The sequence below is a fragment of the Protopterus annectens genome, chromosome 15.part0 (genome assembly GCF_019279795.1).
Source record: "Protopterus annectens isolate FY-2018-M chromosome 15.part0, PAN1.0, whole genome shotgun sequence".
Classification (NCBI taxonomy): Eukaryota; Metazoa; Chordata; order Ceratodontiformes; family Protopteridae; genus Protopterus; species Protopterus annectens.
In genome coordinates, this window is record NC_056749.1 from 449,453,138 (window position 1) to 449,470,854 (window position 17,717).

General features: G+C 38.0%; 1 protein-coding gene across 1 annotated transcript in view; it reads right to left on the reverse strand.

Moving 5' to 3' along the window:
- The window catches only part of LOC122789845 (V-set and immunoglobulin domain-containing protein 4-like), a 569,118-nt gene that overhangs the window by 188,860 nt on the left and 362,541 nt on the right, over window positions 1-17,717 (reverse strand). The window contains exons 6-9 of the mRNA XM_044057281.1: window positions 13,574-13,639; window positions 8,923-8,988; window positions 5,206-5,271; window positions 981-1,046 (exon numbers count right to left, since the gene is read on the reverse strand). Coding sequence (XP_043913216.1) covers window positions 981-1,046; window positions 5,206-5,271; window positions 8,923-8,988; window positions 13,574-13,639 — 264 coding nt within the window. The remainder of the gene's footprint in view (window positions 1-980; window positions 1,047-5,205; window positions 5,272-8,922; window positions 8,989-13,573; window positions 13,640-17,717) is intronic.

Consider the following 17,717-nt stretch of genomic DNA (forward strand, 5'->3'; position numbering starts at 1 on the left):
CAAACTATAAAGTCCTTAGCTATTTACAAGAAAATAAAAATAAATAAATAAATAAATAAATAAAAGGAAGGAAGAAAACTGAAGGATAGCAAAAATATTAGGCAAAATCATAAGTCTATGGCAAAGCCAGTTTCAGAGCAGGGGCAGGCAAGCCTAATTAATTTAAAAAGTTAAGATAACAACAAGTATTGCATCAAATGTATTTTCTAAACAAAAACTGCAAGTCGCTAATGAATGACACTGTCTGACTATGTCAAAATGATTTACCAAATAAAGCTTTGTAAAGGGGGTAATCTCACTCACACACAAGCACATACACATGCACATGCATGTGTGCCCTCTTATTCATGCATGCTAACACACACTCGCATGCACACAAAACAGTACACTGTATAGTAGTAGATCACCAGATCCACACACATTACATATGGAAATCTCTACAGCACTGTAGAGTATCTGCAATTACAAAACACAGTGTTTGTCCGAGAATGGTGGCTTGTCTACTTATTGGTCTGGTTTGACCAGAACAACCTTTCTCTTTCATTGGCTCTACATTTCAGCTAATAAAAGAGAAAAATTGGAGCTGTCACAAGTCAATACACTGAAAATGCCAAATACCTTTCTTGACATGTATGGCCCCTTTTCCAGAACTGGGCCCGAGGCAGTTGCCTGTGTTGTCTTGTGCTGAATCTGGCCCAATATATTGGAATAGAAAAGTAAGATGCATATTTATTTGCAATATGGTATTGTTAGCTATACAATAGGCTTGTCATCAGAGGTAAATATGAAATAAATCAGGCTGTGCAGCCCTACATATGTTCTACAAGTCTTCTGCCACAAAATGCCACATGACAATATCATAATGCAACTCTGACCCACTCAATGAGGGTACTAGTTCTGTGCTTTTCTTTACAACTTGCTCTGTTTCATTATGACTTAGAAATAAAGACTAGTATTTTTAAACTTGCTTAGCACTTTACCTGTGGTTTTAAGTACTGGCTGTAAAGCGGTGGCTTCAGAAACATGACTTGACTTTTTGGCTGTAACTGTAATATTAGAAGAAACTGACATGAGCATGCATTAATTAAATGAGCTGATTATAAATTCTAGATTACTTTAAAAGACAAGACCACAGCATTGTGAGCTTGAAAAACTATATATATCTTCAGCAGAGGTACTGTATTTGCCATAAAACATCATTACACATAACTACAGGTAAGAGCTTTTGAACTTCTGTCCTTCTGAAAAGAGAACTGACAAACCTTTGTATCTGTTGAAGTCATTAACTGTCATCCTATCTCAAACTCTGACTTAACCATCTATAATGTTTCATATCTCTGGTTAGACAATTGTTTACACAATTTCGAAAAAAACGTGGAATGCCATTTGAGCATACTGCAGAGTAAAGCAAGACTGTCTAGTGAAAGTATTGTTTCAATTCTGTTAACTGCAGTTTTAAGAAGCTATCTCCCAACACTGATGTTTAAAATAATGAACTGGCTAGGTTACACTTAAAAGCAGTAGTTCTACTTTGCAGTGTCACATAAATAAGCTGTTGCATGACAGACATTATAAGCTTGTGAAAGCAATAGCATTGATATGCACATCTACCTGAACCACTATTTCTCTCTCTGTTCCTCACAAAGTCATATAACATCATAAAGCAAATTGGGATTATGGTTAATATTTCCCATAGCTGAGCACAGTCAAGTCACAACACAGACACACGGAGGTGAAAGAATTCAATCCCTGCACTTTTGACTACAAAAAGTTCACTAATTCACTTACAAAGCCAAAAGAAAAACAAGTCTAACACATACATGCATTTTTAGCTGAACTATCAAACACCAATTTCTGGTATTATAGTCTAAATGTAATCCTTAGCAATTTACCAGAAAAAAAAAACTTTACATCAGTTAACAAAAATGTGATACAATATTGGAAATGTTGATAAAAGACAGGGATAGATACCTGGCAGACAACTCTAATCAATTGCACCATTAAAAGAGTAAGAGGTTTTCCATCAACATGCATTTCCTCAACAGTAAGAGCAATAAAATGTAAATATCTTGCATTATTGACTGATTACAAAGTCCTTAACTATTCACAAGAAAATAAAAATAACTATATGTATACAAGAAAAAAACTGAGGGATAGCAAAAATATGAGACAAAATCTTAAGTTTTAGGGAAAGCCAGTTTCAGAGGAGAGGCAGGCAAACCTAACTCATTTAAAAATTTAAGAAACCAAGTTTTGCATCAATCTGCCATTCCTAAACAAGAATCGCAAGTTGTTAATGAATGACATTGACTATGTCAAAATGGTTTACCAGATAAAGGTCTGTAAAGGGGGGGGTTATTTCTGCCTCTCTCTCTCTCACACACACACACACACACACACACACACACACACACACACACACACACACACACACACACATGCATGTGTGCCCTCTTACTGTATGCACACTCACACACACACTCGCCTCCACACAAAATAGTCCACTTCCCAGTAGTAACTTACCAAATCCATGCAACTATGTATGGTAATGTCTAAAGCACTGTGCAGTGTCTGTAATTCCAAAACACAGTGCTTGTCTAAGACTGGTGGCTTGTCTGCTTATTGGTTTGATTTGACCATGACAAACTTTCTCTTTCATTGGCTCTACATTTCAACTAATAAAAAAAGAAGAAGTGGGAGCTGTCACATCATTATATTGAAAATGTAGAAGACTTTTGTTTGATGATATTCATGGGCCACCTACCCAGCACTGGGCCATAGATAGCTGCTTGTGTTGTCTTGTGCTGAATCTATCCTGTATACAGTAATAAAAATGCATGATGTATATTTAATTGTCAATATGCTATTGTTAACTATACAATAGCATTGCCATCAGAGGCAACTCCTAAATAAATCAGGGTGTTCAGCTCTTAGTAAGTTCTAGAAGCATTCTGCCATAAACTGTCAAATAACAATACTATAATGGCCATTCTGACCTAGTCACTGTAGGTACTAGTAATATGCTTTTGTTTACAACTTGTGCTGTTTCTTTACGACTTAGAAAAACAGACGAAAATTTTGAATCTTGCTTAGCATTTTTAGCTGTGGTGTTAAACAGTGGCTGTAATGTGGTGGTTTCAGAAACACAACCTGACTTTTTGGTTGTAACTGTAATATTAAAAGAAACTGACATGAGCATGCATTAATGAAATGAGGAGATTATAGTTCTAGATTATTTCAAAAAACAAGGACGTCAGCATTGTAAGCTCATGCAACAAGATATGTCTTCAGCACACCTACTGTACTTGCCATAAAACATCATTACACATAACCACAGTAAGAGGTTCTGAACTTCTATCCTTCTGACAAGAAAAATGAATAACTCGTTCTATATATAGAAGTCAATAACTGTCATTTTTCATAATTCTGCCTTAACCATCTACAATTGTTCACATTTCTGGTTTGACTATTGCTCAAACAATTTAGAAAAAAATGTGGAATGCCATTTTAGCATAATACAGAATACAGCCAGACTGACTGTCTAAAGTATTGTTCCAATTATATTAACTGCAGTAATAAGATGCTACCTCACAAAACTGATGTTTAAAATATGAATTAGCCAGATTACACTTAAAAGAAGTAGTTCTACATTCCAGTGTCACAAGAATAAGCTGCTGCATGGCAGACATAAGCTTGTGAAAATAACAGTAGTGATACAGACATCAGCCTGAACCACTACTTTTATCTGCGTTCCTCACAGACTCATATAACATCATAAAGCAAACTGTGATTATGGTTAATATTTCCCATAGTTGGGCACAGTCAAGTCACAACACAGACATATGGAGGTGAAAGAATTCAATCCCTGCACTTTTGACTACAAAAAGTTCACTAATTCACTTACAAAGCCAAAAGAACAAGTCTAACACATACATGCATGTTTAGCTGAACTATCAAACACCAATTTCTGGTATTATTGTCTAAATGTAATCCTCAGCAATTTACCAGAAAAAAAAACTTTACATCAGTTAACAAAAATGTGACACAATATTGGAAATGTTGATAAAAGACAGGGATAGATACCTGGCAGACAACTCTAATCAATTGCACCATTAAAAGAGTAAGAGGTTTTCCATCAACATGCATTTCTTCAACAGTAAGAGCAACAAAATGTAAATATCTTGCATTATTGACTGATTACAAAGTCCTTAACTATTCACAAGAAAATAAAAATAACTATATGTATACAAGAAAAAAAAAACTGAGGGATAGCAAAAATATGAGACAAAATCTTAAGTTTTAGGGAAAGCCAGTTTCAGAAGAGAGGCAAGCAAACCTAACTCATTTAAAAATTTAAGAGACCAAGTTTTGCATCAATCTGCATTTCCTAAACAAGAATCGCAAGTTGCTAATAAATGACATTGACTATGTCAAAATGGTTTACCAGATAAAGGCCTGTAAAGGGGGGGTTATTTCTGCCTCTCTCTCTCTCTCACACACACACACACACACACACACACACAAGCACATACACATGCACATGCATGTGTGCCCTCTTACTATATGCACACTCACACACACACTCGCCTCCACACAAAATAGTACACTTCCCAGTAGTAACTTACCAAATCCATGCAACTAGGTATGGTAATGTCTACAGCACTGTGCAGTGACTGTAATTCCAAAACACAGTGCTTGTCTAAGACTGGTGGCTTGTCTGCTTATTAGTTTGATTTGACCATGACAAACTTTCTCTTCCATTGGCTCTACATTTCAACTAATAAAAAAAGAAGAAGTGGGAGCTGTCACAGGTCATTATACTGAAAATGTAGAAGACTTTTTTTGATGATATTCATGGGCCACCTACCCAGCACTGGGCCATAGATAGCTGCTTGTGTTGTCTTGTGCTGAATCTATCCTGTATACAGTAATAAAAATGCATGATGTATATTTAATTGTCAATATGCTATTGTTAACTATACAATAGCATTGTCATCAGAGGCAAATCCTAAATAAATCAGGGTGTTCAGCTCTTAGTAAGTTATAGAAGCATTCTGCCATAAACTGTCAAATAACAATACTATAATGGCCATTCTGACCCAGTCACTGTAGGTACTAGTAATGTGCTTTTGTTTAACACTTGCACTGTTTCTTTACGGCTTAGAAAAAAAGGCGAAAATTTTGAATCTTGCTTAGCATTTTTACCTGTGGTGTTAAACAGTGGCTGTAATGTGCTGGCTTCAGAAATACGACCTGACTTTTTGGTTGTAACTGTAATATTAAAAGAAACTGACATGAGCATGCATTAATGAAATGAGGAGATTATAGTTCTAGATTATTTCAAAAGACAAGGACGTCAGCATTGTAAGCACATGCAACAATATATGTCTTCAGCACATCTACTGTACTTGCCATAAAACATCATTACACATAACCACAGTAACAGGTTCTGAACTTCTATCCTTCTGACAAGAAAAATGAATAACTTGTTCTATATATAGAGGTCAATAACTGTCATTGTTCATAATTCTGCCTTAACCATCTACAATTTTTCACATTTCTGGTTTGACTATTGCTCAAACAATTTAGAAAAAAAATGTGGAATGCCATTTTAGCATAATACAGAACACAGCCAGACTGACTGTCTAAAGTATTGTTCCAATTATATTAACTGCAGTAATAAGATGCTACCTCCCAAAACTGATGTTTAAAATATGAATTAGCCAGATTAAACTTAAAAGCAGTAGTTCTACATTCCAGTGTCACAAGAATAAGCTGCTGCATGGCAGACATAATCTTGTGAAAATAACATCAGTGATACAGACATCAGCCTGAACCACTACTTCTATCTGCGTTCCTCACAGACTCATATAACATCATAAAGCAAACTGTGATTATGGTTAATATATCCCATAGCTGAGCACAGAAAATTCTTACTTAAGTATAATTATATTATGTGGCATCCAGATGAAACAAAATGAAAACTTAAATGTAGGGACATTACATAATAATGATTTTAGCAGCTACCAGCTGCAATTCCAGAACTCATAACTGCAAGCCACTGAATTACAAAAAACTATGGAAATGCAATAGAACAGCAAATGTCAAAAATTGAGATTCTCCATTAAAGGTTTTATTTGCATAGGGGCAGTCATCTTTGCACACACAATGTAAAGGATAAGATCACTGCACACCCCAAATTTATACATACATACATACATAAATATATATATATATATATATATATATATATATATATATATATATATATATATACACACACACACACACACACACACACACACACATATATATATATATATATATATATATATATATATATAAATATATATGGGTCCACTTCAAAAGAATGACTTTCAAAATAGCTAAACTCAAAATACTGAGACCAACATCTCTAAAGCTCAAAATACTCAAAACTCAAAATACTGAAAACACACAGGATACAACCACTTATTTTCCAGCACAAGTGCATACTGAAACAAATAAAACACAAACCATATTAGTCTTCTCTAAGTATAATCATGGGGACAAGCCCCCCTGCACCACCCCGGGGCGAGTTGCCCCCCACCCCAACCCACCCCGCTACTTAAATATATCAACTCCAAGATTGCACTTTAGTGTAGTGAAGTGCAATCTTGGAGTTGATATATTTAAGTAGTAGGGGGTGCAGGGGAGCTTGCCCCCCTGCCTATACTTGCAGAAGAGTAATATGTTTCTGTATGTAGTTCTGATGCAATATAGTTGTGTTGCTGTACTCTTTTTTTTCGATATCTTGAGTTTCAGTATTTTGAGGTTTAGAGATTTTGGTCCCATTATTTTGAGTTTGGGTATTTTGAAAGTCAGTATTTTGAAGTGGACCCATATATATACATATATATATATATATATATATATATATATATATATATATATATATATATATATATATATATATATATGTATATATATATATATATATATATATATATATATATATATATATATAGACATATATATATATATAGAGAGAGAGAGAGAGAGAGATAAAGATATGCACCAACTCTCAGATCGTCATACCTGGAGGAAAAGGGAATAGTAAGATAAACATCAGTCTCAGACATGATACGTATAAATCTACATTTTGGCATTAGTGTCAATATGGTGGGAAATGCACGAACATGTGTTTAAATCTTGAACTCTTACCAATTTTATCACTGCTAGCATAAAACATTTAAAATTATTTCTTACCTGCTCATTAAGACTTAGTTTAGTGCTGCTCTATATAGCAACAAGTAAGTGTCAATGTCAATGGGACTTTTCCCTATAATTCACAAAACATCTTTCCCCAACAAAGTCATATCAGTTTTATATAACATAGTTTACAGTAGGCTTTCTAATAAGTAACTTGTTCAAAGTCACAACACAGACACATGGAGGTGAAAGAAATGAATCCCTGATATTTTGACTACAGAAAGCACTCTAATTCACTTAAAAAGTTAAAAGAAAAAAGTGCAACATATACATGCATTTTTTAGCAGAACTATCAAACTCCATTTACTGGTATTATTGACAGGTTCATAGGTGCTTACTAGGCTAAAGACCACAAGGGCCTTTTTAAGCCTAGCCATGCATCCCAAATCTCTGGCAAGTTCTGATACCCTTGATAAGTGTAAGCATGGGCCTGGAAGATGAACCATTTACAGGTTGCCAGTGTCCATTACAGACATAGGTGATTAACTTTAATCCTCAGAAATTTACAAAGAAAAAAAAGGTTTTATATTTGTTAAGAAAAATATGAGGCAATATTAGAAATGTTCAGCAAAAGCCAGGTGCAGATAATGGGCAGACAGCTCTACTCACCTGTACCAGTTACAGAATAAGAAGTTTGCTATAAGCATGCATTTTCTGAACAATAAGAGCAATAAAATCCAAATGTCTGGCACTACTGACAAACTATAAAGTCCTTAGCTATTTACAAGAAGATAAAAATAAATAAATAAATAAATAAATAAAAGGAAGAAAACTGAAGGATAGCAAAAATATTAGGCAAAATCATAAGTCTACGGCAAAGCCAGTTTCAGAGCAGGGGCAGGCAAGCCTAATTAATTTAAAAAGTTAAGATAACAAGTATTGCATCAAATGTATTTACTAAACAAAAACTGCAAGTCACTAATGAATGACACTGTCTGACTATGTCAAAAAGATTTACCAAATAAAGCTTTGTAAAGGGGGTAATCTCTCACACACACAAGCACATACACATGCACATGCATGTGTGCCCTCTTATTCATGCATGCTAACACACACTCGCATGCACACAAAACAGTATACTGTATAGCAGTAGATTACTAGATCCACACACATTACATATGGAAATCTCTACAGCACTGTACAGTATCTGCAATTACAAAACACAGTGCTTGTCTGAGAATGGTGGCTTGTCTGCTTATTGGTCTGGTTTGACCAGAACAAGCTTTCTCTTTCATTGGCTCTACATTTCAGCTAATAAAAGAGAATAAATTGGAGCTGTCACAAGTCAATACACTGAAAATGCCAAAGACCTTTCTTGACATGTATAGCCCCTTTTCCTGAACTGGGCCCGAGGCAGCTGCCTGTGTTGTCTTGTGCTGAATCTGGCCCGATATATTGGAATAGAAAAGTAAGATGCATATTTGTTTGCAATATGGTATTGTTAGCTTTACAATAGCTTGTCATCAGAGGTAAATATGAAATAAATCAGGCTGTGCAGCCCTACATATGTTCTACAAGTCTTCTGCCACAAAATGTCAAATGACAATATCATAATAACACTCTGACCCACTCACAGAGGGTACTAGTTCTGTGCTTTTCTTTTCAACTTGCCCTGTTTCATTATGACTTAGAAATAAAGACTAGTATTTTTAAACTTGCTTAGCACTTTACCTGTGGTTTTAAGTACTGGCTGTAATGTGGTGGCTTCAGAAACATGACTTGACTTTTTGGTTGTAACTGTAAAATTAGAAGAAACTGATATGAGCATGCATTAATTAAATGAGCTGATTATAAATTCTAGATTATTTTAAAAGACAAAACCACAGCATTGTGAGCTTGAAAAACTATATATATCTTCAGCAGAGGTACTGTATTTGCCATAAAACATCATTACACATAACTACAGGTAAGAGCTTTTGAACTTCTGTCCTTCTGAAAAGAGAACTGAAAAACCTTTGTATCTGTGGAAGTCATTAACTGTCATATTATCTCAAACTCTGACTTAACCATCTATAATGTTTCATATCTCTATTTAGACAATTGTTTATACAATTTAGAAAAAAATGTGCAATGCCATTTGAGCATACTGCAGAGTAAAGCAAGACTGTCTAGTGAAAGTATTGTTTCAATTCTGTTAACTGCAGTATTAAGAAGCTATCTACCAACACTGATGTTTAAAATAATGAACTGGCTAGGTTACACTTAAAAGCAGTAGTTCTACTTTGCAGTGTCACATAAATAAGCTGTTGCATGACAGACATTATAAGCTTGTGAAAGCAATAGCATTGATATGCACATCTACCTGAACCACTATTTCTCTCTGTGTTCCTCACAAAGTCATATAACATCATAAAGCAAATTGTGATTATGGTTAATATTTCCCATAGCTGAGCACAGTCAAGTCACAACACAGACACACGGAGGTGAAATATTTCAATCCCTGCACTTTTGACTACAAAAAGTTCATTAATTCACTTACAAAGCCAAAAGAAAAACAAGTCTAACACATACGTGCATTTTTAGCTGAACTATCAAACACCAATTTCTGGTATTATTGTCTAAATGTAATCCTTAGCAATTTACCAGAAAAAAAAAACTTTACATCAGTTAACAAAAATGTGATACAATATTGGAAATGTTGATAAAAGAAAGGGACAGATACCTGACAGACAGTTCTAATCACTTGCACCATTAAAAGAATAAGAGGTTTTCCATCAACATGCATTTCCTCAACAGCAAGAGCAATAAAATGTAAATATCTTGCATTATTGACTGATTACAAAGTCCTTAACTATTCACAAGAAAATAAAATAACTATATACAAGAAAAAAAAACTTAGGGATAGCAAAAATATGAGGCAAAATCTTAAGTTTTAGGAAAAGCCAGTTTCAGAGGAGAGGCAGGCAAGCCTAACTCATTTAAAAATTTAAGAGACCAAGTTTTGCATCAATCTGCATTTTCTAAACATGAACTGCAAGTTGCTAATGAATGACATTGACTATGTCAAAATGGTTTACCAGATAAAGGTCTGTAAAGGGGGGTTATTTCTGCCTCTCTCTCTCTCTCACACACACATACATATACACACACACACACACACACACACACACACAAGAACATACACATGCACATGCATGTGTGCCCTCTTACTGTATGCACACTCACACACACACTCGCATCCACACAAAATAGTACACTCCCCAGTAGTAACTTACCAAATCCATGCAACTATGTATGGTAATGTCTACAGCACTGTGCAGTGTCTGTAATTCCAAAACACAGTGCTTGTCTAAGACTGGTGGCTTGTCTGCTTATTGGTTTGATTTGACCAGGACAAGCTTTCTCTTTCATTGGCTCTACATTTCAACTAATAAAAAAAGAAGAAGTGGGAGCTGTCACATCATTATATTGAAAATGTAGAAGACTTTTCTTTGATGATATTCATGGGCCCCCTACCCAGCACTGGGCCATAGATAGCTGCTTGTGTTGTCTTGTGCTGCACCTACGCTGTATACAATAATAAAAATGCATGATGTATATTTAATTGCCAATATGCTATTGTTAACTATACAATAGCATTGTCATCAGAGGCAAATCCTAAATAAATCAGGGTGTTCAGCTCTTAGTAAGTTCTAGAAGCATTCTGCCATAAACTGTCAAATAACAATACTATAATGGCCATTCTGACCTAGTCACTGTAGGTACTAGTAATGTGCTTTTGTTTACAACTTGCGCTGTTTCTTTACGACTTAGAAAAACAGACGAAAAATTTGAATCTTGCTTAGCATTTTTACCTGTGGTTTTAAACAGTGGCTGTAATGTGGTGATTTCATAAACACAACCTGACTTTTTGGTTGTAACTGTAATATTAAAAGAAACTCACATGAGCATGCATTAATGAAATGAGGAGATTATAGTTCTAGATTATTTCAAAAGACAAGGACGTTAGCATTTTAAGCTCATGCAACGATATATGTCTTCAGCACACCTACTGTACTTGCCATAAAAGATCATTGCACATAACCACAGTAAGAGGTTCTGAACTTCTATCCTTCTGACAAGAAAAATGAATAACTTGTTCTATATATAGAAGTCAATAACTGTCATTTTTCATAATTCTGCCTTAACCATCTACAATTGTTCACATTTCTGGTTTGACTATTGCTCAAACAATTTAGAAAAAAAATGTGGAATGCCACTTTAGCATAATACAGAATACAGCTAGACTGACTGTCTAAAGTACTGTTCCAATTATATTACCTGCAGTAATAAGATGCTACCTCCCAAAACTGATCTCTGCTTAACATACAAGGCCATGTCAAACCCAGAGCTGTTGGACATGCTACACTTAAAGAAATCCCAATCCCTCAGAGCTACACGCTCCAGGGATCTAAACCTTGTCATCACAATAAACAAAACATGCTGGAGGGATAGGTACCTGACCCAGAGACTCCCCAGACTCTGGAATAGATTGCCCATACATGTCAAGCAGAGTGCCTCTTTGGACCTCTCCAAGAGGAACCTTGATTGGATGGGAGAAAGAAATTCACCCCAGGGATCACGTCAGTCACCCTGCTAGACAGGGGTCCAGGAAAGTAAATAATGTGGGAAGAAATAGCCAGGGAATTGTTATGGCTAGGCTTGTATAGGCCCTAGGGCTGATAGCCTAGTACCAACCTATGAACCTATGAACCTATTACACTTAAAAGAAGTAGTTCTACATTCCAGTGTCACAAGAATAAGCTGCTGCATGGCAGACATAAGCTTGTGAAAATAACAGCAGTGATACAGACATCAGCCTGAACCATTACTTCTATCTGCGTTCCTCACAGACTCATATAACATCATAAAGCAAACTGTGATTATGGTTAATATTTCCCATAGTTGAGCACAGTCAAGTCACAACACAGACACATGGAGGTGAAAGAATTCAATCCCTGCACTTTTGACTACAAAAAGTTCACTAATTCACTTACAAAGCCAAAAGAAAAACAAGTCTAACACATACATGCATTTTTAGCTGAACTATCAAACACCAATTTCTGGTATTATTGTCTAAATGTAATCCTCAGCAATTTACCAGAAAAAAAAACTTTACATCAGTTAACAAAAATGTGACACAATATTGGAAATGTTGATAAAAGACAGGGACAGATACCTGGCAGACAACTCTAATCACTTGCACCATTAAAAGAATAAGAGGTTTTCCATCAACATGCATTTCCTCAACAGCAAGAGCAATAAAATGTAAATATCTTGCATTATTGTCTGATTACAAAGTCCTTAACTCTTCACAAGAAAATAAAAATAACTATATGTATACAAGAAAAAAAACTTAGGGATAGCAAAAATATGAGGCAAAATCTTAAGTTTTAGGGAAAGCCAGTTTCAGAGGAGAGGCAGGCAAGCCTAACTCATTTAAAAATTTAAGAGACCAAGTTTTGCATCAATCTGCATTTTCTAAACAAGGACCGCAAGTTGCTAATGAATCACATTGACTATGTCAAAATGGTTTACCAGATAAAGGTCTGTAAAGGGGGGTTATTTCTGCCTCTCTCTCTCTCTCTCTCATACACACACACACACACACACACACACACACACACACACACACACACACACACACACACACACACACACACACACACGAGCATACACATGCATGTGTGCCCTCTTACTGTATGCACACTCACACACACACTCGCATCCACACAAAATAGTACACTTCCCAGTAGTAACTTACCAAATCCATGCAACTATGTATGGTAATGTCTACAGCACTGTGCAGTGTCTGTAATTCCAAAACACAGTGCTTGTCTAAGACTGGTGGCTTGTCTGCTTATTGGTTTGATTTGACCATGACAAGCTTTCTCTTTCATTGGCTCTACATTTCAACTAATAAAAAAAGAAGAAGTGGAAGCTGTCACATCATTATATTGAAAATGTAGAAGACTTTTCTTTGATGATATTCATGGGCACCCTACCCAGCACTGGGCCATAGATAGCTGCTTGTGTTGTCTTGTGCTGAACCTACCCTGTATACAATAATAAAAATGCATGATGTATATTTAATTGCCAATATGCTATTGTTAACTATACAATAACACTGTTATCAGAGGCAAATCCTAAATAAATCAGGGTGTTCAGCTCTTAGTAAGTTCTAGAAGCATTCTGCCATAAACTGTCAAATAACAATACTATAATGGCCATTCTGACCTAGTCACTGTAGGTACTAGTAATATGCTTTTGTTTACAACTTGCGCTGTTTCTTTACGACTTAGAAAAACAGATGAACATTTTGAATCTTGCTTGGCATTTTTACCTGTGGTGTTAAACAGTGGCTGTAATGTGGTGGTTTCAGAAACACGACCTGACTTTTTGGTTGTAACTGTAATATTAAAAGAAACTGACATGAGCATGCATTAATGAAATGAGGAGATTATAGTTCTAGATTATTTCAAAAGACAAGGACGTCAGCATTGTAAGCTCATGCAACGATATATGTCTTCAGCACACCTACTGTACTTGCCATAAAACATCATTACACATAACCACAGTAAGAGGTTCTGAACTTCTATCCTTCTGACAAGAAAAATGAATAACTTGTTCTAGAAGTCAATAACTGTCATTTTTCATAATTCTGCCTTAACCATCTACAATTGTTCACATTTCTGGTTTGACTATTGCTCAAACAATTTAGAAAAAAAATGTGGAATGCCATTTTAGCATAATACAGAATACAGCCAGACTGACTGTCTAAAGTACTGTTCCAATTATATTAACTGCAGTAATAAGATGCTACCTCACAAAACTTTTAGTTATGTACTCACCATAACTTCAGATGTTTGGGATCCATCTCGCCTACATTCTGAATGATGGGTTCGGAGCCGATCCCTCGGCTCCGACTCGGCACGCTTATGCCAAAGAGCGAAGTCTCTTATTGGCTGAGCTTACTATATCCCAGGATGCACCACCAACAGTCCCCCAGATCTAGTTTGTCCGCATACATGCACACATGCATACCCTGCTTATATAACATCGTCAGATGAAACAAGATAAAAACAGTGGAGCTCAAAACCGTTCTATCTCTTCTGATCTGCAAGGCAGGGGGAAGGAGGTGGGTATCAGGAATGTGGCGAGATGGATCCCAAACATCTGAAGTTATGGTGAGTACATAACTAAAAGATGTTATGTGATCCTATCTAGCCTACATTCTGAATGATGGGACAGCGTCCCTAGCACCTGAATCCTGGGTGGCTCACTGGAAAACACTCCTGAGTACCGTGGAACCAAATGAAGCTCGTCCTTTAGATGCCACATCCAATTTGTAGTGGGAAATGAAAGTGTGCGGGTTGGACCAAGTAGCAGCACAAATTTCGAAATAGCAAGCTTGGAATGAAAAGCTATAGAAGTAGCCATAGCTCTGGTAGAATGAGCTTTGATAGATGATCACGAGTTGCTTATTTGAAGAAGAATAGGCCTGAGTTATGCAATCTCTGATCCATTTTGAGATTGTAGCTTTGTGATGGTTTGGCCCAATTTATTATCTGAGAAGGACACAAACAACTGGTCTGACTTACGAAGTTGCTGGGTCCTGTCTAAATAGAATCGTAATTGCCTGTGAACATCCAATTTATGGAGAGTATATTCTGCCTCATTAGAGAATTTTGGAAAGAAAACTGGTAGTTCTAGGGATTGTTGAAGACAGAAACTAGAGCAGACCTTTGGGACAAAAGGATGGATTAGGCCTAAGAGATACTCTATCTTTGTGGAAAATCAGATATGGTGTTTTAATAGACAGGGCTTGAAGCTCTGAGACTCTTCTTGCTGAAGTAATAGCCACTAAGAAAGCCGTTTTCCATGACAGATATTTTAATTCGCATGTAGCAGCCGGTTCAAAAGGGGGAGATGTTAATCATGAAGCACTAAATCAAGATCCCGGAGGTGCAGGATGAAAAACTGGTGGTCTTAACAGACTCGCACCTTTAATGAATGTTTTGCATAGCCTGCTGCTCATCAAAGGAGGATCCGTAGATTCATGGAATTTAGAAATAGCAGCTAGTTGAACTTTAATAGTTGAGACAGAAGATCCCTGATTAAATAGGGATGTTAAGAATTTCAAAACTTCTGGGACAGGAGCAGTGATAGGGTCTAAGCCCTTGAGTTGAGCCCAGATAGCAAACCTCTTCCACTTACTGAGGTACAATTTGTTAGTGGTGGGTTTATGGGCGTAAGACAAAATGTGAACAACTTCCGGGTCTAGTGTGTGGCTTCTGACTAAGGTCGGAAGTGGAGGAGCCAAGCTGTCAATTTCAGAGATTGAAGAGACTGATGCCAATGTCCCGACTGATGGATTAGCAAATCCGGGATCAGGTCTAAGGTCCACGGATCGTCCACTGCATGCTTTTTCAGGTAAGGAAACCATATCTGGCGAGGCCAGTATGGGGCAATCAGAATCATTGAAGACCTTAGCTGGGAAGCTTTTGAATGACTTTGGGAAGGAGTGGGATTGGAGGAAAAGCATAAAGCAACCCTGTTGGCCAGGGTTGAGCTAGAGCGTCCATGGCGGTACTTCCTGATGTGGAATCAAAGAGAAGAATCTTTGGCACTTGGTGTTCTGTGGAGTCGCAAATAGATCGCAGCACGGCGTCCCCATCTTTTGAAAACCTGGGCTGCTACTGCGGTTTAGAGACCATTCGTGAGGAGAGAGAATTGTCCTGCTTAATTTGTCCGCCAATACATTTGACTTTCCGGGATGTGGGTCGCTACCAAGAAGCGGTTGGTAGCTACAGCCCATTCCCACACTCTCATGGCCTCTCTGCAGAGGGATACGATCTGGTCCCTCCTTGTTTGTTCAGATACCAAACCACCGACATGTTGTCTGTGTGGATGGCGATGATACCCTGAGGAAGGAACTTGTGTAAGGCTTGTAGGGATCAGTACAGCCCTCATCTCCAACATGTTGATGTGGAGAAGAGCTTCCGGAAGCCAGGAGCCCTGAACTAGCCTGCCCAGACAATGCCCCCACCCTATCTGGGAGGCATCTGTCGTCAGGGTAACCGCTGGAGGGGAGAACAAAGGGTTTGCCCTGATCTAGGTTGGATGTCTGAAGCCACCAGCAGGTCCCTTTGCATATTTCCGTAATCATGATGAGATGATTGAGTGGGAGATCTTGAAAGGTCCATTGAGTTGATAAGAGCCACTGAAGAATCCTCATGTGTAACCTTGCTAGAGGAACTAAAAGTACCGTGGCAGACATTGAGCCTAGAACCTGTAGGACCATCCTGGCTGGGGCTTTGGATCTCGAGATCAGAGCTTGCACTTGGCCCTGTAAGGTTCGGATCCTTTCGGCAGGAAGAAAGACGCATCAATCTTGAGTCTATCTCTGCTCCTATAAACTTTATGCGCTGAGAGGGCAGCAAGACAGACTTTGACCAATTGAATGTAATCCCCAGGGAAACACCCAGGATGATGGTGGCTTTGAGGTTGTCCATAAGTAGATGCCTGGTGGTGGCAGTCAGGAGCCAGTCGTCGAGATAGGGAAACACTTGGAATCCAAGGCTCCTTAGGTGAGCCGTCACTACTGCCAAACACTTGGTGAACACCCTGGGGCTGTGGTGAGGCCAAAGGGCAGAGCACAAAATTGGTAATGACTGGCTCCCAGGCTGAAGCGCAGATACCTTCTGGACGCCTGATGTATCGGTATGTGATAATAGGCGTCCTTGAGGTCTATGGAGCACATCCAAACATCCTTCTCCAACAACGGGAGAATGGATTGCAACGTGACCATTCGAATTTGGATTGTGAACGGATAGGTTCAGTCTGCTGAGATCAATATTGGTCTCAGGTCCCCTGTCTTTTGGCACTAAAAGAACCTGGAGTAATTTCTAATCCGATTTGGTCTGTGGGGACCGGTTGGATGACTCCTTTTGTAGCAGCTTTGAAGCTTCTGGCTACTATTTCCCTTTGACTGGGTGGTGGGTCCGGGATTTTCTTGGACGGAGGGGTGAGTATTTGAATGGGATGATGTAACCTCCGGCAATTATCCGAAGCACCCATTTGTCCTGAGTGATTGACTCCCAGGCTTTTAGGTGCTTGGCAAAACGACACCCGACTGGCTCCGGAGCAGCACAGCCGGGCAATCCCTCATGTCGTGTGGGAGGCTGAAGAGCCACGAAAGGACTCGGTCTCCAGAATTGCGGGCCCTCTGCCGCCTCTGGGACGGCGTCTCCCTGAAAAATTTCCCGCCCTCTGCCTCTGGACGGGAATCTTCCTGCTGTTGGGAGAAAAACTTGCGAGATTTCGAACCACATTTTCCCCCTCCTTTGGCCTTGGGGTAGGCCGAAAGGAGTGGAATAACGGGCCCCTCGGCAGATAACGTTTTCCCTCTTGCTCACAGCGGGTAAGGGTGTCTTTCACCTTGGGTCCAAACAAAGAGGACCCATCAAAGGGAGCGTCGGCGAAGG